We start from the raw sequence: 24,740 nt of genomic DNA, 5'->3' as shown, positions 1-24,740 counted from the left end.
GGCTGAATGAAGCCTCTGGATTGGTCAAGCCTAGGATAAATACTTGAAGAATTATATTCTGCCTATGCAACAGAACAGTATCTTGTGCCTGCTCTACTTCTGGCTACCAGATTGGAAAAATTGACAGATTTGCCTATCCTTTTGATAGTGACATAGACCAGAGCCCTAGAAAGTCCTCAAATGCTACCTCCCAGGTCATTGAGCCCAAGGCATTGAACAGGAATGAATGAATGAATCTTTATTTGTGTCAGGCATCAGCCCTAGCAATAAAACACCAATACGATATACAAAGGATAGAAATCAAAAAGTCAATTATATAAAATACACTTTAGGGTTTTGAATCAATAGTCGAATAGTGGATCTTATTCTGATTGCCCCAGCTAAAAAACCTTGCAGCCTTTGCTGTCACCTGCTCATCTGAGCAGGACTTTAGGGGAGAAGTCTACAGCTCCACTCAACGGAATGAGTGGGAGGGCCTGCTAGTGTAGCAAGCCTGACTTCTTTATTACTTCAGACAGCACAGTATGTTGGGTCTGCCCTGGAAAAGCCTAATTCTCTCTACACTCTCCTGAACTTAACTCCTCCTGAGCTGGGCTACTTCTTCTCTCTCACACACCCTGGGAAGCACCATAGCTCAGTGGTAGAGCATCTTCTTTGCATTGAGAAGGTCCCTGGCCCAGTCTGAGACACCTCCAGGTAGGGATGGGAGAGGCCGCTGCCTGGAACCCTGGAGAGCTGATGATCAGGGTAGACTTGGTTGAGCTAGAAGGGCCCCGTAGTCTCAGTATAAGGCAGCTTCCTACGTCCTTACCCATCTGCACAACCAACAGCACAAGATCGGAACTGTTGTGGCTTCCTTGTTGTTGTGTTCCCAAACAACGGAAGGAACTTTATAGTTCTTTCCCAGCTGAATACTTGAAATGTGTGGGCAGCAGGAAAGTGAAGATCAGTGATGGGAAGGATCTGGAGATAAATATGTTTTCTGTAAATTTTTCAAAGTTATAGTCCACAACAAGATTCTCGTGTTTATCTTTCTGGGGCTACAGGAGCATATGGCAGGGTTATTTCTGTCTGTATGCCAAATTCTATTATCTGTTTGCAGAACACTTTTATTGCCTCCCCAACCACGCTAAATATTTACTTTTCCACTTTCTTAGCTTTTACCCCCTTTGCTTTCTTAAACTCAGTTGACCTTTCTATATATTTTTATTAGCTCTTGGCCCGCATTTTTCAAAACCTGTGTATGTGTGTGTGTGTTTACAAAACTGGTATGGCTTCTAAATAACAATTTCAACTCAGAAGTTATATTTTCAGATTCTTGGAACGGATCCATTTGGCAAGCCAATTGAAGGAATCAGAAATACCCAACTGGAGTGATCTGGGTGGCCAAGGGAGTGGAGGAATTTGCAGTTGATTGAATTGATCACTTTGTATTGAGTAGAATTCTTCCCTACTCCTGCCCAGAATTACCACTACAAAGCTATATTTCCCATAACTGAAGTTTAAATCTGGCTGAAGTTTAAATCTGGTGCAATTTTATGCTTCAGAACTCTTCTGTAAGCTGGTGGTGTGCCCTGAAAGCTGGGTCAGATGTTCTTTGGATATTAATATTTACACAAGCAAGGGGTTTAACTATTTCTTCATTTCTCTCCCCACCCCCCACCCAGGCAATATCTTTGTGGTCAGCCTGTCTGTGGCAGACCTGGTGGTGGCTGTCTATCCCTACCCTCTTATATTGACCGCCATCTTCCACAATGAATGGACCATGGGTGACATCCACTGCCAGATCAGTGGCTTCTTCATGGGCCTCAGCGTGATTGGCTCCATCTTCAACATCACAGCCATCGCCATCAACAGGTACTGCTACATTTGCCACAGCCTCCGGTATGACAAGCTCTTCAACCTGAAGAACACCTGCGGCTACCTTTGCCTGACGTGGCTGCTGACCCTGGTGGCTATCCTGCCAAACCTTTTCGTGGGCTCCCTGCAATATGACCAGAGGATTTATTCATGCACTTTTGCTCAGACAGTGAGCATGTCATACACCATCACTGTGGTGGTGGTCCATTTCATCATCCCTCTCTCCATCGTGACCTTCTGCTACCTTCGGATCTGGATCCTCGTGATCCAGGTCAAGCACCGGGTGAGGCAAGACTGCAAGCAGAAAGTGCGTACGGCTGACGTGCGGAACTTCCTGACCATGTTTGTGGTCTTTGTCCTGTTTGCAGTGTGCTGGGGGCCATTAAACTTCATCGGCCTGGCGGTCTCCATCAACCCTTCGAAGATCATCCCGCAGATTCCAGAGTGGCTTTTTGTGGTGAGCTACTTCATGGCTTACTTTAACAGCTGCCTCAATGCCGTGATATACGGCATTCTCAACCAGAATTTCCGGAAGGAGTACAAGAGAATCCTCCTTGGCCTCTGGAGTCCACGCCTGCTCTTTCTCGACGCCTCGAAAGGTGGGACGGAGGGGGTTAAAAGCAAGCCATCCCCAGCCGGAACAAACAACAACCAGGCTGAAATTTTATTGTAAATAGAAGGACTATTTATTCCGCTCTGTCCATATGCACTATGTAAAGCTCATCTTCTACATGCTATCACAAGGGCCAAATTTGACTCGTACAAATGATTCCACCACCTTCTGTCTCATTCTCTCTCTCTTCAAACAATGGGCTTGTTATTATGCTTTGTGAGAGTCGGCTTATGGTTTCCTAGGTTCTGCTGAGAAAGAGCATACACTTTTGAAGCAAGAAGCATTCTTTGGCTACCAGCTTACAAGGTTGCCTTGAGGCAACTGCCTTAAGCTCAATTGGACACTTTTATCCAGGCCAGGACTCTCTGCTCTGGCTGACCAAACTCTTCAGCATCTGGGGCCAAGAGGTCTATCCCACCCTCTCAGCGAACAATGCCTGGGATTGAACCTTCTGCGTGCAGTGCATGTGCTCTGCCACTGACCTGTGGGTTTATCCTCTCTCAGCATTAGTGCATGCACACATGTCCGTGCACGCACACACACCTCATTCACATTCCCACTGAAGTCATGGATTTGTGTAAAGATTTGCAGGATGATGCTTGCCTGTCTTGTTGTTCTCTTCAATGCTGCTTTCCACAGTGTGCCTGATCAATTTGGGATGCATGTGCTGCACATATGCGATGACTCCCTAAGACAAGAAGCATTCCAAGAAGGGTGCATACAGCCTTGAGAATGTGCATCCAAGAAATCGGGGGGGGGGGGGCAGACTGCATTGTCCTTCTCTGTAGTGTTCTACCGACAGATGTGCCACGCTCTGTTCCTTCTGGTGTGCCTCTGCTGGAGTGTGCAAAAGCTCTAGGCCACATGACCAGCTTTGCGCTATATTAGATTACTGTATGTGTTAACCAGTGTTTTGCCACCAACCTGATGATATATCTCCAGCAATTCTTCTTTAAAGCTTAGCAACAAAGAGCTGTGTCCTTGCCAGGCTGGATACATTAGTGTGTCATGAGATGGCTGCTAATGTGGCATGCAAGGTGAATTACAGGCCATTAAGGGCTCATGTAACCTCACGGCAATCATCCTGGAAGGAGGCTGCCCATTGGGCTTCTGTATGAGCCACTGTTCTCAGCTTTTCCAATACAGAGGATGCCCAGAACAGTGGCTTGTGCAGTAAAACAGTGAGGATGAGCTCACCTGTAGAAAGGTCGTTTTATTTGTATATGCTCTTAAGAACAAACCTTTTGCAATGTATTATTTAAGTGTGCCTATTTTTTAAGGAAATAGCAAAAAAACACACAAAAAAGTATGCCTGTGCTGTTAAAAATTGAAGTGTCTTAACCAAAAAGCAGGTCAAAAAGCAAAGCAAATCAGTTTTTAACCTGCGGTTGATGGGTTGCTATTTAAATGTGAATACAGCAGTGACATGTTTAGAACAGCAGGATCTGTGGCAGTCCATCAGAATGTACCTATTCCTCTAGTGTCTAATTCAGCCTCAGCGGCGGGGGGAAGAGTCAATTTAGAAAGTCTGAAACAAAAAGCAGCTTTGTGTGGCACAGATTGGCTGGCCCGTTGTGATTGTCTGTTCCCCTAATACTTGGGCCGTGTTTGCACTGGGGTGGGAGTGGAGTTTGCACTTGGAAAACAAAATAAAGCCACAGATGGATGAATGCATATCGGCATGACTGTCCGTGCACTGCATCTAAATATAAAGAAAGCCAGCCAGCCCTCCCACCAGAGGAATGCTGGGAAAGGCAAGACCAAGGACTGGGCTGGCATATGATTTGCTGGTATGAATACCTAGCATGACAAGTTCCAGAGCTGGGAATAATTGAGGTTCACTGGCAGCTGAGGGTTATGCTGTGGGTTCTCTCTTTATATCCAGGGTGAGGAATCTGCAGGTGTTGCTGGACTCTAACTCCCATCAGCACCAGCCAGGACAATGAATTTCTAGGATGCTGTAGTCCTGGCAACATCTGGAGGTCATTTGTCTTACTTTCTGTGATGTGTGTCTTTCTCCTAAGCAACACTGTCTCTGCAAGCCCAGGTATGGGTAATCCTATCATTTGGGAAAGACCGGAAGTCTAGCTAGTTCTGCAATGTTTAATCAACAAATGGGTTGAATTAATCAGTTGAGATCAATTCTGATTGACAAAAATCAGAAATTGGGGAGAAATCAGAAATTGGGGAGAAATTGCTGTAAAATTGGAGAGCAGTTATTTTCCCATAGGAAGAAATGTATATTAGGAGAAGCTCACACACAAAAAAGGCTGATGAATTTTCATGAGGACTTTTCTTTTAAAGCAGCTCAAGCTGATGTGGAAATGTGGAGACTTGAGAACGAGGCTGCAGAACTGAAGAACAGAGAGAAACTCAAATTGACAAATTTGCTGGCACTCTACCCTCAGTTATAGGAAATTTATGAATATGGCATTGCTACAGAGGTTTCGATTTTTAGAGTGCAGAAAAAAAAATGGTAGGGCTCTACCTCACCTTATAGACTTATAGAATTGTAGAGTTAGAAGGGACCACAATGGGCCACTGGCCCAACTCCCTACAATGCAGGAATCTTTTGCCCGACCAGCCTCCCCTTTGTCCATATAGATATATAATCTGCAATACAGCAGTCTTACTAAAACTTGAATTTTGAACTGGTTTACAGCCACACACACAAGGGCAAACTGCAGGTGATATTAAATACGTCTTATCTAGCCTGCAAAATGGTGTATTTGTTTTTTGTTTCTTTAAAAAATGCAATTTGCCTCAGCAAGGGGTGATAATTAATGGAACCAGAGGCTGAACCAGAGGGAGACTGAACCCTCCCCAATGTAATTCAAACAGAAAGGACAATTATAACAACAGACAATAATTAAAATATGAAAACCATAAAATAGGCATGCAGAATGAGTAGTAGCACATGAGTCAGAATAGCAAAGTCTAAGTAAAGACTGTCAATTTCATCAGATTATCAAGTCTAGTTCCAGATTTGACAGGCTTGTGACAAGGATTGTCTTGAAAGCAATGTTGTATATGTTGTAAAGAATTTCAAATCATATAAAAGGTGTCTGGAGAACCTAAAGGTAAAGGTAAAGGACCCCTGACAATTAAGTCCAGTTGTGACTGACTCTGGGGTTGCGGCGCTCATCTCACTTTACTGGCCGAGGGAGCCAACGTTTGTCTGCATGACTAAGCCAGCATGACTAAGCCACGTAGCCAGCATGACTAAGCCGCTTCTGGAGCAAAGGAACGCCGAAACCAGAGCAGCGCACAGAAAAGCCGTTTACCTTCCTGCTGGAGCGGTACCTATTTATCTACTTGCACTGGTGTGCTTTCAAACTGCTAGGTTGGCAGGAGATGGGACTGAGCAACGGGAGCTTACCCCGTCGTGGGGATTCGATCCACCGACCATCTGATCGGCAAGCCCAAGAGGCTCAGTGGTTTAGACCACAGCGCCACCCGTGTCCCTGAAGAACCTAGACCTTGTTAAAATCTCAAATTATGTGTGATTTTCTCCACTACATCTATATTCCAGAGTGAGTGGCATCAAATGCCCAGTGTCAGATTTTGGGCTGGTTTCCACTGAGTTGCAATTACTATTTGTGCTGCCAAGATAATATATAAGACCCATTCTTTCTGACAATATATTTACATTGGTATCCACAAAAATATTCAATAACATTAGATTTTGGCAACAAACAATAGTTTCTTTAGTAACATCTATTATTTCTGTCAAAATCAAATTCCTAAAATCTTACACAAATGGACATTCCTACCCTAAATGACAATATGTACAAAGTTTATTGCAACCCCTCCAACAATTAGGTGATACAGAAGAAAACATTTTTTTTACCTTTGCAAAGGAGTGTGATACCATCTGTGTAATAATTTTAAGAAAAAACGGAAACAGATTTTAAGGGTCATAATTCCCAAATTTTATTCCAATCCTTGGGAATACAGTCATACCTCGGGTTGAAGTAGCTTTGGGATAAATATTTTCGGGTTGCGCACTGCGGCGACCCGGAAGTAACGGAGCGTGTTACTTCTGGGTTTTGCCGCTTGTGCATGTGCAGACGGTCAAAATGCCGTCATGCACAGAAGCGGCGAATTGCAAACTGCGCATGCGCAGACGCGGGTTGCGTTCGCTTCTGGATGCGAACGGGGCTCCAGAACGGATCCCGTTCGCATCTAGAGGTACCACTGTAATTTGTGTGCCAGTATCTAGTTCCCATATCTTTTTAAGTTGTTCCATAGATCCATAAGCTAGAGTACAATTTAGAAACTTATCATTCCACCTCCATTGTGCTTAATAAAGTTGCCTTAAGAGTCTCAAAGCTTGTATTTTTAAATGTTCTTTTGTACTAAAAGTATGAATTTGATTAAAATCTAGTTTGTGTAAATGTTTGACAAAGTTAATGTTATAAGGTTAATAGATATTGGTTGATTATTCGTATATAAATCTTGTAATGTGTCTAAACCTTTGGATTCCCAGTGTTCAGATTGCCTTGCTGGAAAAAAATCTGGGTGGTACGATAATAGGATTAATGGAGACATAATAGGTGCAAATTTACATTGTCAGATTGTCCATATTTGGATAGTACAATTAGTAAATGGATTTGTTAAAGAGTTCAATTGATTTGGTTTAAGATCTTCAAATGCAAGAGCTTGTTAATGAGAGATGCTTGGAAAGTTTAATTTCAGTGTCTATTCTGTGTTGAATCAGTTCCCCTTTTATTATATATAATAATTGTCTCAGCTGAAATGCAGAGCAGTAGAAATATAAATTAGGTGTACTCCATTCACTGGATTTAGGTCTGCTTAATAAAAAAAGGATTTACCTTAGTCTAGGTTTTCGGTTTGGGAAAATAAAAGTCATTATTGTAAGTTGCCGTGTTTTCAATAATTTATAAGGTTTGGAATAAAAATAGAAAGCAAGGTTAAAAAAACATTTTGAGAGATTTTTGGTTGAGAGATTTTTGGTTTTCCACATTTTTATTATATGTTCGTAATTGGATTATAGTTCATGTGAAATAATGTATGCATGTGTGAATTGCTAAATTTTAGGTCCTAAATTTATTTTTTAAATGGTTCATTAAGAGAAGTTGACTGAGCAACCAGGCAGGGAAACCAGATAGAAACCAGATTGCATTGAGTTAGAAAACACCTCCTTTTAAGCTAGTATTTGTGTGGAGGGGAGAGAATGCCTATGCAGGATTTCCCCCCAAAGTCAATGCCAATTTTAGAAGAAGAGTTCTCCTAAGGACTTCAGTAGAGCTAAGAAAAGAAAGAGTTAGATTCTTTCTTTACCCCTGGTCTGATAACTACAGCCCTCCTGGCTGATGCAATCTAGCTTTGTTTTGGTTGTGTGTGTTTTTAACCAGGCAGGTTGGAATGAGATTTGTATTTAAAAATTCTGTAATACAGTAAAATAGTGACTAAAGAAATACAAATCAGATAAGTGGAATATGGATCCTCTCTTAAAAGTAATTATTAGCCCTTACAGACTGTAGCTCCTCCCAGCCTTTCATCCCGGGAAACCTACCTTTCCCTCTCTCTCACCCAGGGCCCTCCATAAATCATCCACCACCTCCATGAGTATACAATTTATAGACTTTAATAAAAGGCCCCAGACATGGAACTCCAGAAGAAGAAGAAGAAGAAGAAGAAATAGAGAGAAGGCAAAAGAAATATTAGAGAAAGATACAAAAAGAAAACTTTTGATGTTCCACCTGCCAGCTACGTAAAAGAAAGAAAAGGGATTATTAAATGCAAAGTCTCATTTAGAAGCAATTGATGTTTGGGCCTTCTGAAGAGCACTGCAGCTTGTTTGAATCAGAAGTGAATTGCCAAATGACTCTTTGGCAGCTCCCCAAACCCATCAGAGGCTGAGATATAAGAGCCCTCATTTCGCTCAATAGCTTCCTCTAGGTGTGAGGTCAAACCGAGCCAAAAGCTGGAAGGGTTATTGCTACAAGCCAGAGTTCCGTGGGGCACAATCATAGAATCATAGAACTGCAGAGTTGAAAGGGTCATCTAGCCCAACCACCTGCAATGCAGGAATCTCAGCAAAAGCATCCCTGACAGGTTGCCACCCAACCTCTGCTTGAAAACTTCAGAGGAGGGAGAGTCTACAATCTCTTTCCACTGTCAAACAGCTCTTACTGTCAGAAAGTTTTTTCCCTGATGTTTAGTCGGAATCTCCTTTCTCAGAGATTGAAGCCATTGGTTCGAGACCTACCTCCAGAGCAGGAGAAAACAAGTGGTCTGTTTTCTCCAAAGTTGATTTCCCCTCAACATATTTGAAGTAGCCTCTTTTGTGTGTATCCTGTAGCTGCTGGAGCAGGGCTTCTGTATATCATATCCATTAGTTACAAAGTGGAATGCACAATATGATAATGCAGTTTTTTTTTGCTGCATCTATAAGAGCCAATGCTTGTTTGTTCTGAGCACTGTGCTCCTCCAAGTAAATGCGATCTTTAATTCATCTCTAGCGCCCACCTTTTCTAGTAATTGTGCCAAACAATTGCAGCATCTCAGGAGCTGGTCACCACTAAGTGGTCTGAACAGCATACATCTCAGGACACATCAAGTAGTAACCAATTGATTTTTATTCAGAGTGTGCCTATTAAAATTAACGGGCCTAACTTAGTCATGCTCATTAATTTCAATGGGTCTATTCTGAGAAAAACTATTCTGAAGTATCACAGTAGTAAGATAATATACATCGTTTTGTGCCAGAAGGACTTGGGAGTTGGAAATGGCTGGCGCAAGGCACAATAAACCAGTGAATCTTTATTACTAGGATCACAGATCAGCCACTAAGTTACAATCAACAAATACAGTTTTACAGCTTACAGGCCAGCAAAAGACTATGTAGAATTAACAGCACAGCAAAGTGCTAGGAAGTGTGTCTTTGTGTTGTTGCACATTCAGTCACACTAGAATGGGTTGCTAAGTGCTCGTGCAGTTGGCAAGGAGATTTAAGCATCTGGTTTCTAGTAGCACGTGCAGATGAAGTTTGCCACTTTGGTGGTGATTTAATTAGTGGAGTTTGACAGAAAGAGGGAAGGGTTAAAATTATCAGATCTGCCTGGAGGTTTGGTTTAAGCAGGTATAATCAGTGCTTTTTTTCTGGGGAGACGCAGGGGTACACATAACCCTCCCTAAACATTTTGTCCATTTACTGTATTTATTTCCCCCGATTTGAACTATAAAATAGTTCTTTTCTTGAGTCAAAAAGAGGGTACCCCTAAACATTTTTTTAAGAAGAAAAGCACTGGGTATAATATATATGGAGTTATTGTCCACATTAATATTAACAGTATAATAACACGTGCACAACTGTTTCAATGCACGATCGACTAAGACCAGACACATTGGTTGTGAGGAATGCATGAGTATCTCCCATCAAAGCAGAGGGTAAGGCGCTAAAGTGTGTCAGAGTAAAAGCTCTACAGCATAAGACACACTGCCCTCATTTGTTCAGGAGATGAGATTCCAGTTGCTTTGCTCCTCCCTGGTCATTTTGCTGCAGTGCTGCACTAAACCATGGTTGGCTTTAGCATGCCATCAGAATCTGGGTTCATAGTTTAGCTCTCCCAGAAAAAAACATTAGGTTTGTGGTTTGTCTGGAGACAGATCAACCATGAGATTCAGATGACATGCTGAACTAAACCATGGCTTATCTCAGTGCAACACAGTGGCAAAATGACCTTGGATTATTTTGACTGCAGCTCTACCAGTCTACAAAGGGGCTGCAGAATGCATTTCTTAATTTCAAAATCCGATTGTGATTGCTCAAAACAAGGAGACTTAATTTCTAATCCCCAGGGAGTCCAAAGTCTACTCCAGGTCCTTGGACCTTCCCACCTTGAAGCTTGGGTGGTCATGCCTGCACAACTTTTCTGTGAGTTGTGGATGAATGGGGATCAAAGTGGCTCTTGGCCCAGTTGCTATGTGTATGCATGGAATCAACATTCAGGAGCCCGCTCAAAGCACCAAGTACAGGGCAAGCCCTTTGAACAGCTGGTTGTCTGGCATGCAGGAAGTGCTGCAGAAAGCCCTTTGCAAGACCAGTGCTCAGCACTTGCAAGGTCCCGAGCACAGGGCTTGTAAAGCACTTTGCACTCAGCACTTCCAAAGCACCCAACAATCCACAGGCTGTCAGGCAACTGGGAAGCACTCTGCTTTGACTTGTGTTGGTGATCTGATGTTGTTATGATGTCAGATCACTGACCAGCAGGGCATCCCACTCATTTGTTAAAAATTGGCCGAAAGGGGTGGGGGACATAAATATCTGGCCTCTTGGGCAAAAAGGATTCCCCACCCCTGATGCGGAAGCACCCTCAAAAAAGGGTGGTGGGGTGAATATCTTGCAGTTAATGTCGGCCAAATCTGGTGAGAATACATTTGTGTTGACTTAACCTCAAACTATGTTGACATCTCTGGAGAGATTTGCACAGGTCCACCCAGTGCTTTTTGCACAAGAACCCAGTGAGCCTTAATTGTTAATTAGACTCCAAAGAGCCTAGTGATTTCAGGTTAATTTATAGCTAGGACTGCAGTTTGGAATCAGTTCTTGCTTATTGCTTGTATACCAAGAAACCTGATTTTCCTTAGCGCTGATTCTCACACACAGGTCACCTTTATTTTCTCCACCTGGTTAGTGTGCTCAGAGGTAGGCAGATTTGTGGTGATCTGGACTGGTACAGGGAGACAGTCACAGAGACACCATTGATCCCAGCACTTATCTCTTTACTGATAAACAATTACATGGAACAAATAAGCAGGGCTAACATGTGTGAAATGGTCCATAAATGCCCTTTGCGTAAAACTGCTCAAAATTTTATCTATTTTTAAATTAGCGTTACAAATGAGAAAGAACAAATATGTCACAGGGTGAAGGTAATTGTATCACACTTTTTCTTAGAGGATGCTGATGACTGTTATTTAGAAGATTTTTAAAAAAGAAACAGGGGGGAACTATATATTGATCTGCACTGTGAAAAAAATAGGAAAATGAAATTATATATTGATGTTGTGTCTACCTGAATACAGATTGTTGCCTTCAAAGTGTGATTGGTGGCTTTGTTAATAAAGATATATTTATTCCTTTTACCTAGCATGTGTCTGTTGCCTGTATTTTGTGCCTTTGGGATTACTGCTGCATTGATACAGGGGAAAGAGCCATTTGATTTTAAATCAGGGGGTCGTCATCCTCATTTTGAGCAAATGCTTCTCATATTCCTCCTCCCTCCTCCCCAAGAATGGGGGGGGGGTGGAGAAGGTGCATAACACTTCACTTTTAATGGATGATTCCAATCCTATTTGTGGATTTCTGTCCTTAAAAAGAATTTTTATGGTAAAGACTAGTTCATTTCCAGTTCTTAGCCTGCGTATAGACAATAGCACCCCAGACTGCAGATGGGGGCTAACCTAATATACCTCTCTGCAGAACAATACCCTCTGCATAAGACAATAACATGCCAAGAAGTTCCCAAAGAGAGTGGACAGACTCCCAAGTCTGAACTGGTACCATAGTCCTTTCAGGATGAGGAATCTAGAGTTACAATAGAGATGTTTCCGAATTACTTTGGAAACTGAAGCAGGAACGGAAAATTGCCAGTTATTGCTTATTTGTCCCATCTCTAGAACGAAAATCAATCCTGCAGGGATCTTTGTTTGCTGCTGCTGCTGCTTTAGTTCACAAACAATGCTATGAGATTAACCACACTGAGTGGGCCAGAATGTGGTCTAAACCCCCCTTTAAATCCATATCAACGAAAAGGAAAGAACTCACTCTAAAACTCACCTACAGGTGGTACCTAACACCAAGAAAACTAGGGCTAATACACCCAGGAACCTCAGCAAAATGCTGGAGAGGGTGCACCTCCACAGGCACATACCTCCACATGTGGTGGGAGTGCCCCAAAATCCAACTATTCTGGACAACAGCCATAAAAGAAATATGCAAAATAACTAAGCAGGTATTAGAAATAACCCTAGAACTGGCCCTACTAAACATCTTCCAAGATAATAATGCCCACTCACATAACAAAGAACTCATAACCCACATACTCTCAGCAGCCAGAAACACCATAACCAGACACTGGAGAGACCTGTCAGGAATAAGCATGGACCAATGGTACCAAACAGTATGGGAAACAGCCTTACTAGAAAAATTAACCAATAAACTGAAACTGACACGGGGACAAATAGAAGAAGACGCCTTCACCCTGGTATGGCTCCCCTTTATCACATACACAGCCCAACAAGACAACGACAAGAATCCACTGACAGCATACAAATTAATATGGCTAACCTGATCCAAAACACCCACCCACCCCACACATACATGAAAACAAAGTTCACCACAGCCAATCACAAATGAACAAGCACACGCTAGGCCAACCCCCAACCTCTCTCAACACCAAAGGAACACAAGCGAATAGCAAAGAGAACCTGAACAAACAACGCTGACACAAAACCCCACACATACATTAAGTAGAAGAGAAGCATTGCCACCCCACCCCACTCACCATGCCCCCTCCACCTCTTTCCCTTTTCTTCCGAATGTAACACTAATGTCTCAACAAATGAAACTGATCTGTAAAAAAATGTAATTTGTAAAACAGAGACATTGCACATACTTTTGTAAACCAAGAAATCTTTAATAAAAATACATTTTTAAAAACAACTGCAAAATACCGGTATATAAAATATTATGAGTGCTGTAACACTCAACTCATCAGGAAATCAATTAAAATTTAACAAAATAAAAAGAGAAACAGAAAAGAACAATGCGTAATTGTGGACATCTCCCACTGTTTTTCTTGTGCTGAATAGCGTAATGATAATCATGTAAAAAATTTCTCAGAGGCTGAACTGCAGCAGAATGGAGACAGCTCTACATGAAAATGGTCCAGAGCAGAAATCTATACCTTCTTATATCAAGTCATGAAGCCTGTAGGGATCTGGCTTGAATTGACACAGGAGAAGGGAGTAGAGAAAGGGGCTAAGTGGTGGGAACCTGGGTTGGAGGTGGGGAAATCTCCCCTTCCCACCCCAACTTCAGTTGCTTTGGAGGTGGGGAGCAGGGATGCCAGCTCTCCCCACCCACCTTCATGTGGACTGGAGAGCCCCGTGGAGGATCATGGGAGGGGGGGTGATCAGGTGAAGGGTGAGGTGGGGCAGAAGCCGGGACAGAAAGGTGCAGTCTTGTCTCCTATAACGAGGCTCTTTTCATTCCTCAGTTTATTTGGGACTTCAGAAAGCATAGAAAGAGTGAGGCCAGGAGACCTGGTATAGGAGTGCCAGCCTAGCCCCATGACCATGGGTGCCTGGGGCAGCGTGTATGGCCCTGGCACTGAAATTTGTGGGTGCCCGGCCCCTTCAGGGGGACTTTTGTGGGTGCTCGGGCACCCAGGGCCCCAGGGAGCAGGCACCTATGACCTGGTAGCACACCACACATGCAGAACGTTCTGGCCTTACAATGTACATATGGAAGTAAGAGACAGGAGCAAAAACCTCAATCCCACACTTCCCTCTCTGTATGTTCAGTCAAGACATGCAGAGGACATTTACAAGGGATTTTTAAGCAGCTCTGTTTACTCAAGAACTGTGATTCCCTAATGCTGTCTCCAGGTGGCACTTTTAATTTTACTGTTCCATTATGTTCAGTGGGGCTTATTCCCAAGGATTGCACCCTTGGTCTTTTTGCTGCTAGTTAAATGATTGTTTCTGCACTCTCACACACAAGGCAGGTCCTCAGATCTGGCTGGCTGCCAGCTAGAACCTCATTAAAGTTGTATCAAGCAATTAAAAAGGGATTGTAGCCATTAGCATTTATGAATATTTACGGCTGATGGCATTATGTAGCTATTTGGGTGTGAATGTTGAATGTTTTAATGATCATGGAGTTTGCTTTAGTTCTTGCGAATATATTCTGTTGATAAACTGCACTGCGAAGAACAATAAACATAAAGGTGGAGATTTAAAGTGCACTTCAAACGTTGCACTCCGACCACTCACCAAATTATACAGTGTTTTAAAAACACAGCAGATCAAGAAAATATTATTCATGTCTATCCAGTTGTTTGAATACCAGTTAGGTCAGCCTTCTATCTGGAGCATTCCAGATGCTGCTCATCTACAACCCCCATCAGCCCCAGCCAGCATGGCCAATGGTCACAGATGATGGGAGTTGTCATTCAACAACATCTGTAGGCCTGGAAGTTCCTAACGGGTGTCCTTCCTCAACATTCCATGCTTACTTGAGATCTAGGATCAAGCTCAATCCTTCTCAGGCTGTTGTTTTTTTTTTTTAAATTTGCAAATGAAGGAGCACTCTGAATACATGGGGAGTCACCACCCTTAAGTCTGCAGAAATCACAAACGTGCCTGCCAGTTTTGCCCAGTTTTGCTGTCCTGATGATCTTCAGATGACTTCTGTATTACATCTTCATCCCCATTTGCACAAAGCTTGCACAAAAGACAGACTATATCTGGTCTTTATAGATTCGTCTGCAGGCAAGTTATGCAAAATCACACTCATCCTGATTTGCTTATGGAGGTGGTTATACGTCTTCCTGTTAATCATTAATTCATGCCACATCTTTCAAAGCATTTCCGCATCACTTTCCTACCTGCAAAAACCTGTTGCTTTAAAGGGGGGGGGGGGCGGTTGCAGTAGCATCACTGAACACTTTAATCTGCTTTAATTGCACAAACCAAAATTCCCCAATGTGTGGTCGAATCCTTCGCACAAAATACTGACAGCATGGAGGTGTCACATGTTTGCTATTAGATATAGGAATAATGAATACTTAAGTTTGGATTCCAAACCTTCATTTGTCTTCCCCACTTTTGTAATTTTCCTTTGTGTATTACTGCAGGATAAACAGTAGCAATTATTACATTATATAATCACTTGCCTTTAATACAATATTTATTTTGCCTATTTACTACCTTTTAGGAAATCCAAAATTGTTCTATGGTTATGCTAGATGTTGAACTGTTCAATTATAAGACTACATAACAGCAGGGAACCTGCACAAGCAACACTGACACAAAACCCTACATATATTAAGTAAAATAGAAACATCACCACCTGATCCCACCCCTAACCATCTTCCCTACCACCACCTCTTTCCCCCTTTTCTTTCTAATGTCTCAACAAATGAAACTGATCTATAAAAAAAAAGTTACATGGAAAAAAATAGAAGAGAGAGACATTGCACATACCTTTGTAAATCAAGAAAATATTTAATAAAAATACATTTAAAAAGATAGAGTTATAAGAATACATGTTCCTAAGATTTGCAGATGACACCAAACTGGGAGGGGTGGCTAACACCCCAGAGGACAGGATCACACTTCAAAACAGCCTTGACAGATTAGAGAACTGGGCCAAAACAAACAAGATGAATTTTAACAGGGAGAAATGTAAAGTATTGCACTTGGGCAAAAAAATGAGAGGCACAAATACAAGATGGGTGACATCTGGCTTGAGAGCAGTACATGTGAAAAGGATCTAGGAGTCTTGGTTGACCACAAACTTGACATGAGCCAACAGTGTGATGCGGCAGCTAAAAAAGCCAATGCAATTCTGGGCTGCATCAATAGGAGTATAGCATCTAGATCAAGGGAAGTAATAGTGCCACTGTATTCTGCTCTGGTCAGACCTCACCTGGAGTACTGTGTCCAGTTCTGGGCACCACAGTTCAAGAAGGACACTGACAAACTGGAACGTGTCCAGAGGAGGGCAACCAAAATGGTCAAAGGCCTGGAAACGATGCCTTATGAGGAATGGCTAAGGGAGCTGGGCATGTTTAGCCTGGAGAAGAGGAGGTTAAGGGGTGATATGATAGCCATGTTCAAATATATAAAAGGATGTCACATCGAGGAGGGAGAAAGGTTGTTTTCTGCTGCTCCAGAGAAGCGGACACAGAGCAATGAATCCAAACTACAAGAAAGAAGATTCCACCTAAACATTAGGAAGAACTTGCTGACAGTAAGAGCTGTTCGACAGTGGAATTTGCTGCCAAGGAGTGTGGTGGAGTCTCCTTCTTTGGAGGTCTTTAAGCAGAGGCTTGACAACCATATGTCAGGAGTGCTCTGATGGTGTTTCCTGCTTGGCAGGGGGTTGGACTCGATAGCCCTTGTGGTCTCTTCCAATTCCATGATTCTAGGATAAGATATAAATGATGTTTAATATATATTTTTTTAATGAAAGCTGGCTTATCTAGGAAGGGATACAAAACACAGAAAGTGTGCACTTACACTCAATTCTGTGAGAGGTCTAGGCTTTAATTATTATTAAAAGCAAGCTCGCGGGCAGTATCAATGCCTGTGAACAGATATTGGAAGCAAAGGATGATTTAATAATCCAAAGGTAATTAGAGAAAAACAAAAGTATTGCAGATGGCTTGCTATGGAAGCCATTTCAACAATGATATGAAGAGACAAAAGAGAGCTTGATGAATGAAAATGGGCTGAGTTGTGGTATGGTGATGAATTTAGATGCTGGCAGCAGCCCAGCTGGACACATATATGAGGCTGAACGTTGCACCTTATTCACTTTCATCACTGGGCACCCGTGGCTTTATCATATCACTTTCTCCCCCAAACCTGCTCTTTGGGGGACCTTTGGCCCATAGATGTTGCAGAACTACAACTCCCATCAGCCCCAGCAAGAATGGTCAATGGCCAGGGATGGTGGAGGTTGTAGTTCAGCAATATCTGGAAGGCCAAAGGTCCCCCACACCTGCTTTACTGTAACAAGGGGCCTGCTCTCAGCACAACTGTACAGCTAGGCAAAAGGCTTTACTCTAAGCAGAATGTTCAAGCTGCTAGCCCTTCCAGGAGGCAGACTGACGCAGCCACTTTGAAATATACTTGGAGTCGAGAGTGGATTTCATGCTCTTTATTCAGCTCATAGTGGTGAGGAGGAATGGAAGTTCTCCCCAGAATGTCTGCTTTATATACATTATTTACACAATGGGCCCCACGTGATTGGCTAATTCCAGGGTTCTCCTGGAGCTGGATTGAGTGGCTCCTGTGGACCAATCAGACTGCTGCATTCTGGGTCCTATTGTCCTAGGACCAATCAGACTGCTGCTTTCTGAATCCTATTGTTCTAGGACCAATCAGACTGCTGCATTTTGGATCCCATTCAACTCAGTACATAACACACTTCAAGCAGTGGAATCCAAGTAGCATGTCCAAAGAAGCAAGGAAAAGTGGCTGGGTTGGGTTACGGTGAGATTTCATGAGAGCCCTGTGAAATTTCATGGGAGTGCCTCACATGTGTCCGGGGCAGATCTTTGAAGTTAATGAAACTTAAGCTTCAGGGCCTCTGATCTCAGAGGGGCACCAGAAGCAACTTGCTTAACATTTTTGGGTCTAGTAGACCCAATTGGAGTCACACTGAATTGAGTGAAACTGATTCATTTTGTGTTGTATATATTTCAACAATCCCAAAGTTTGACAGTCAGTAGCACAGATGTGGCAAAGTGTGATGATCAGCCATGGAACAACCCCATTGAAGAAGACAACAGTGGTTGCCCAGGCCTCACTACTGCTTGCAAAGGGGGTCCCCAAGGCAGTTCAAGTTTCAGGGCCCCCAAAATGTAGTTCCGCTGCTGCTTGGGTCTCAGGAAGGTTGCATGAGAACTCACCAGACCCTGGAAGGAGCTGCTATGTGACCTCAGTGCTTTGGCGGGGTGGCAACTCACAAGGCAACACCTTCCTGTTTCACCTTAGGTGGCAGAATGGGCTGGGCTGCCCTTGCCCTGGGGGAGCTGTTGAGAGTGTAAGCACTGTGTACCACAGGTGTATCTCTGTCTCCACTTGTGCAGTGGCATTCATACCATATCATCAGGTTACTCAGATGTAGGGTTGCAGCTGATGATTGGTCATCAACACATTTGTTCTTCTTAACAGCATCTCTCCCAGCAGATACCTCATCTGGAAAACCCAGCTTAGCCTTCATTTTTACACTGCTAAGCCATCTTGCACTAATATTATTTCAGGGCTCCTTGGGCACATAGGAAGTTGCCTTATAGTGATTTATACCATCAGTCCATCTAGTTCAATATTGTCCACACTGACTGGCAGCAGCTCTCCAGCATTTCAGGCAGTGGACATTCCAGCCTTACCTGGAGACACCAGGGATTGAACCTGGGACCTTGTGCATGCCAACCAGATGCTCTACCACTGAACTACAGCCCTTCCCCTGACAGCAGCCCTGTATGGTAGGTCAGTGTTATTATCACCAAGTGACCAATTTCTTGAGAGTAGGGCCAGCTGAACACAGTGTGACATATTTACAAATCAACAGGCATAGGATCAAGACAGTTGCTTGCTTAAATCCAACTACTGTATCCACAGCTGAAATTATTTTTGAGCTAGGAACTTCAAACCTCACATTCTTAGCTACTACTCTGCACCAGCTCTCAGTGATTCATTGTGTATACGCACAACATTTATTACAGTTCGTAGAAAGTGCAGAGTTAAATAATTACCAAATTAGGCTGATTCCTCCCCACCCCTCCAGGCTGTCTAAAGGCCACTTACAGATAGGTAGCCGTGTTGGTCTGCCATAGTCAAAACAAAAAAAATTCCTTCCAAGGCCACTGTAACTATTCCTGTATGTTCTTTACCATAGTCAGAATGTGGTGTCGAACCATTTGCTATCTCATCTCCTATTCAAATATTTGGAACAATATCTCTTCCATAAGTTCCCTTCCAGAAGGGATCAGAGATCAGAGTGGAGATTGTAGGCTCATTTATTTCCTCTGTAATCCAGTTCATGGTGTTTGTTGGAACGATATGAATATCCCCCCACCCCTCCCAAAAAAGATCCAGTGGCCGAGCTGCAATGCTTTTGCTGTTCCTTGAGTTATGCATCTGTCATATTTAAAAAGCGTAATTCTTTCCCTCTCGCTCGCCTCCTCCTCCTATGAAGTATGACCTTAAAGGTCTACCATCACTTTTTTCTTCTGATGTGTTAGCAGCTAATGTTTCAGACAGCCAAAGGTGAAACCTCATTCCTAAGACAACGTCAGCTTTGATTTCGCTGACTCCTTATATGAGCATTGCTTCAACCAACGCCATCAAATATTTGTCTGCTTTTTCTTTTACTTTTTTGCTGTTCCAAAGAGTTTGTTAACTGAGTTGCGGAGAACTGTTGCTTGAGGGCTGAACCATATTAATTACAAATAAAATTGCCTTGCGCCAGGGCAGAAAATGACACAGATTAATTTGTAGAGCAGTTTAGAAGCAGCATTCTCGAAGACATCTGCTCTGCAAAATACTGAAATCAATGGGAAAGATAGAGCAGAAGAACACCAAACACTGAATGCCCATTCAACAAACGTCTAAAGCAGATGACATCACCAAAAAGAATCATGGGAACAGTAGGCAAGGGAAACGGTAGCCCCTGTGAGGGGAAAACTATGGTCCGGTCCCCAGCATTCTTTGCGGGGGAAGCCATGTGCTTTGAAAATGCACAGAATGTGCTTTAAATGTATAGTGTAAACCTTTCCATAGTTCTTGCATAAGGAGAAGGCTGGGTTTTTAAGGTGGTTTCATACCAGAGTTATCAACCATTGGCATAGCATGGGGAAAGCAGAGGAGCGGTTGCCTTGGACACAACATTGTTAGCAAAACTTGAACACCCTGTGCTGCCTCAATACAGCTGCGTGCTTCTGTAGCTGGTCTCTACTGAAAAAAGCTTCTCCAGGCGAAGCAGTACGTGACATCTCCAGACAACAGAACAACTCCTCTTTTCTTGTTTCTGCGGCTCCGATCTCCTGGGTGACACAGACACTATTAGGCAATTGAATGCGCATGTGTACTCTGCCCATTTTCCTCCCTCCCACCCCCGCTCTGTGCGCTGGCAACCCACACTTTGCCACTGGTACAACCACCATTTGAAGGGAGACCTTTTTGCACAGGCCATTGCCGTTCCATGTACAAACATACTCAGACCCTGGGATTGGCATCTGACCCTCTCTGTGAGTCTCCTTCCAAGGGTGCTCAGAGGGTGGTAACATGAAAATTGGCCTTTTCTGTGGTAGCAAACTCCCCCACCCCCAACTTGCAGAATGATCTCCCTAGGAAGCTGGACTGGCATTAACTTTGCCAGTCCTGCAGTGACAAGCAGAGACATATTATTCTCTCAGGTATTTGGATAGCACTGGTGGTCAGGCTGTTGGGGTTTAGGCTGTGTGGAAGGTATGTATGTTTTGTGCTGACTGAGGTGCTGATTCCCGCCCCCTTTTGATGAACACTTTTAGTACTTTGCATTGTTTTATTGAACTTCTTAATGCATTTTGAATTTATTACTGTGAAATGCTTTGGCATACCCTTGGGTGTGTGAAGTGATGAATACATATTCAGAGTATGAAGAAGAGTGCAGAAAAAGAGATGATGGGTGGCAATTAATAAAATAAAATGAAAGTGTCTTCCTGGGTGTAAATTGACAGTTATTCTGGAGAGCTGGTTTTCAACTTGTAAGGTCCAGCAGCACTACCACCCTGCACAGAAATTCAGAATCGGGTCCTATAATGCATGTTTAGGGTAAAGGCATGTCCCAGGTGTGAAAATGTTTAAGACTGCTGCTCTAGATTATTTGACTTCTTGGTTAATCCAACTCTGAACACCTCTAGCATTTACAATTTCCTAAAAGCTGAGCAACAGAATTTTAGTCAGGGGTAGGGACACCCAGCGAAAGGAACTGACAACAGATTCAGGATTGACCAAGAAGAAAATGCTCCTTTATGCACCACAAAGTAGCACAGCACCAAATTCAGGCTCTATGAAGGCTCCCATCATAGAATCATAGAGCTGGAAGGGACCCTGGGGGTCATTGTAGCCCAGGCATAGGCAAACTCCGGCCCTTCAGATGTTTGGGACTACAATTCCCATCATCCCTAGCTAACAGGACCAGTGGGATGATGGGAATTGTAGTCCCAAACATCTGGAGGGCCGGAGTTTGCCTGTGCCCTTGATAATCACAACCATGCCACCTCAGCCACACACCCTTCTTGATTATTTTATAATTATACAACAACAGTTAGAGATGTATTGCAACGATCAGTGTGTCTCTCCATGTGCTGCCTCTCATCTAGATCTATTTTCTGTGTTCCTGCAAGGGTAAATGATTTGGAGTGCTCTAATATCTTATTTTGGAGTGGCTTCAGTTGTGTTTTCCTTGAAGTTCCATTGTACAGAACAGAACTTGCACACCATTCCCTGGAAACTGAAGCACCTTGTGTTGCCAGTGGTCTTAAAATTCTTCGGAGCATATAGAACAACCGCTCCATCATGCTGCACACCTTCTCCAGAGTGACCCTAGGAACCAATCCTCAGTGGCTGACTCACCTCCTTTCACTCTGATTGGCTCCAATCAGCACAAAAGGTAAGCTCCCCTTTCAAGCTGACTGGGTGGCTCTGGGGCATTGGAGACCATGCTGCAGAAACAGTAATGCATCTTTGAATGCTTGCAACCCCAGACCACTGCACCTTTGCTTGTGTGGCACTGATATGGAACCAGTGACCCTCTAGATGCTACTGGACTCTAGCACCCTGCATCTCCGGCCAGGGATCAGGGATAATTGGTGTTGTACTTCAGCAACACTTAGAGGGCCACAAGTATCCTCTCCCCTCTGGTTTTAGTGGAAGAAGGTGAAGGGCTTCTCAGCTGGGAGTTTGAATGCTTTCTGGAGTTAAGACAATATATGATACCTGTCTAAATTGCATCTGTTTGGTGTGGAATTTATGTGTGGCATCACTTCTGATGGGCTTGGCTCTTGCCCAGATAATGTGATGGATAAAGCTGCAGTTGCCACTTTGGGCTTGTGACAGAGGATTCACAGGGACTGTTCAATTCTCCAAATGAGTTTTGAAGGTAATGAGCAACATAAAAGTTTTAGGAGGGTCATTTCCTTCCTATTGCAGGTTTTGAAATAGCGTCAGACTAAGAGAGTGGCTGTTGTCTCTAGGAATCAGAGCCAGAATGGGAGCAAAAGGTAACAAGTACAAAAGATAATCCAAAGAAGTTGCTTTATTGCAGGTCAGCCCTTGGGTCCACCAAAGTCAGTATTGTCTACAATGAGTGGCAGCAGCCCACCAGGATTTCAGACAGAATTATATTCCAGCCCTGTCTGAGGGTGCCAGGGATCAAATATGGGACCTTCCACATGTTCTACCACTGAATTATGGCCCCTCGGTTAAATCACAACAGTTACACCCTCCATCAGAGTTGAGCAACAGTGAATTAGTGCATGTATAAAATACTTTTGGAATGGCAAACAAAAGATGAGGAGATAAAGTCGGTCATGATTCAATGGGCCAGAGATTTTGGTTATAATATACAATTGGATGATTGGGAAAAGGTATGGAATGATAATATGAAATTCACTGCATTTACGGCGTTAAAGGAAAATATTATGAAAATGGTTTACAGATGGTATATTACACCTGTAAAGTTAGCAAAAATGTATAAAACATGTAATAAGTGTTGGAAATGTAAAGAAAAAGAAGGTTCATTTTTTCATATGTGGTGGGAATGTAAGAAGGTAAAGGGTTTCTGGGAAATGATATACAACAAATTGAAAAAGATGTTTAAATATACGTTTGTTAAAAAACCAGAAGCCTTTTTGTTAGGAATAACAGGAAGAGAGATAAAAAGATGTGATTATAAACTGTTTCAATATGCAGTTACAGCGGCAAGAATACTAATGGCCCAAAAATGGAAGCAAGAGGAATTACCGACTTTGACTGAGTGGAGAATGAAACTTATGGATTATGCAGAATTGGATAAAATGACTGGCAAAATTAGATATCAGAAAGATCACAAATTCATTGAGGACTGGGGAAAGTTTACGGAATATCTGAAAACTGTATGTGATGAACAGACAACGCTAGTGGGTTTTAAAGAGGCTTTGTGATAAACCAAGGTATATTGTAAGAAAGAAACTGAGATGGAAGGTTATTATCAAATCGGCAATACTACATAGAAAATGTGTAAAGATATGAAAAATGGATGACTGAAGGAGGTACTGGTGGAAGTTCAAAAACTGTAAATTGGTAAACATGGTTGTCAAAATTATTTGTTAAAGAAAAACTTAATAAAAAATTATATATATAAAACAGTGAATTAGTGCAGTGGATGAGGGTCAAACTAGATGTTAACAGACACAGTAGCAATCTCTCAATGGCTAAAAAGTAAGAAAAACTCCAATTGGAAGTGGAAGAAGGGACTGAATGCTCAACCCTTTCCCTCTGATTATTTTGCATCTGAAAATTTCCCTTCCCCAGTTGCTTTCCCACCCACAGAGGAATATAGACAGCACCAATAGCTTTTCCATCACAGGTGGAACAGCAGCTTAAGTGTGTGTGGGTGTGTTTGTTTGTGTATTAACAATTTATTTCGCTAAATATAATTATTTTTAAATCTCAGAGCAGTGTGCAATGAAAATACCATAATGACAGTGGAAACGCAAACAACATTAAATAAAACCATTTTTTAAAAACAGGCTATAAAGCAAGATTGAAACACAGACATGTGCCATCGATACAGCTGAGCAAAATACAAAACAAAAATAAAACATTTAAGAGTGTCCAATGCAACTTGGGTAAACATTTACATTTTTGAGAAGCAATGAATGGTGATTACTGTTTCATCCTCACTAATTATCCAAAGGACGTGGATATGCTATCACCAAGGAGCCCCACTTCTGTGTTGTCACGAAGTGACAATCTGCAATGTCATGGACCAACCAAAAAGGCCACATTCACAACACACATTTAAAGAGCCATGAGATGCAGCTTGTTAAGGGTGCTGTCTACAGAGTTGTTAGCAAACCCATTTGCCTCTCAGAGCTAAATTTGCTGGACTTCCCTGGGAAGAAAGTTTGTTAAACCCTTTTGGGAACTGGAAGGAGAACAGGAGTCTCCTAACAACTCTCAGCACACTGCAGTTCCCAGGATCCTCTGAGGGAACCCATGACTCTCAGCAGGCTCTGCTCCCCGCCCCTTCTCAGGCTTTTTTCATTGTGCATCCTGGAACAAGAGAAGAAAGAGCCATGCGGCTTGGCTCTCAGTTCATCAAATGCTGTAAGTGAACTGAATCTCTCTGAAAGGAGATTTTATAGCCTGCATCTTTGCTAATCCAAAGATTCCATTCTCCTTTTTGTAAGGACAATTTTCCTGCCCCTCCCCCCATATAAAAACTGTCTGGAGCAACAACTGAATGGGGTGACTC

General features: G+C 42.7%; 1 protein-coding gene and 1 long non-coding RNA gene across 7 annotated transcripts in view; one reads left to right on the top strand and one right to left on the bottom strand.

The window, feature by feature from the left end:
* GPR50 (G protein-coupled receptor 50) overlaps positions 1–3,205 on the top strand; it is a gene marked incomplete at its 5' end in the record, with an annotated part of 43,745 nt that extends 40,540 nt beyond the window's left edge. The window contains one exon of the mRNA XM_083723055.1: positions 1,668–3,205. Within this exon, the coding sequence (XP_083579181.1) occupies positions 1,668–2,533 (866 nt within the window). The 3' untranslated portion in view covers positions 2,534–3,205. The remainder of the gene's footprint in view (positions 1–1,667) is intronic.
* The window catches only part of LOC310837051, a 103,013-nt gene that overhangs the window by 19,573 nt on the left and 58,700 nt on the right, over positions 1–24,740 (bottom strand). The window lies entirely within an intron of this gene.

The sequence above is a fragment of the Podarcis gaigeae genome (assembly GCF_964106915.1).
Source record: "Podarcis gaigeae genome assembly, chromosome: Z".
Classification (NCBI taxonomy): Eukaryota; Metazoa; Chordata; class Lepidosauria; order Squamata; family Lacertidae; genus Podarcis; species Podarcis gaigeae.
The sequence above is the reverse complement of the archived record's forward strand: the minus strand, read 5'-3'. Positions and strand labels throughout refer to the sequence as shown.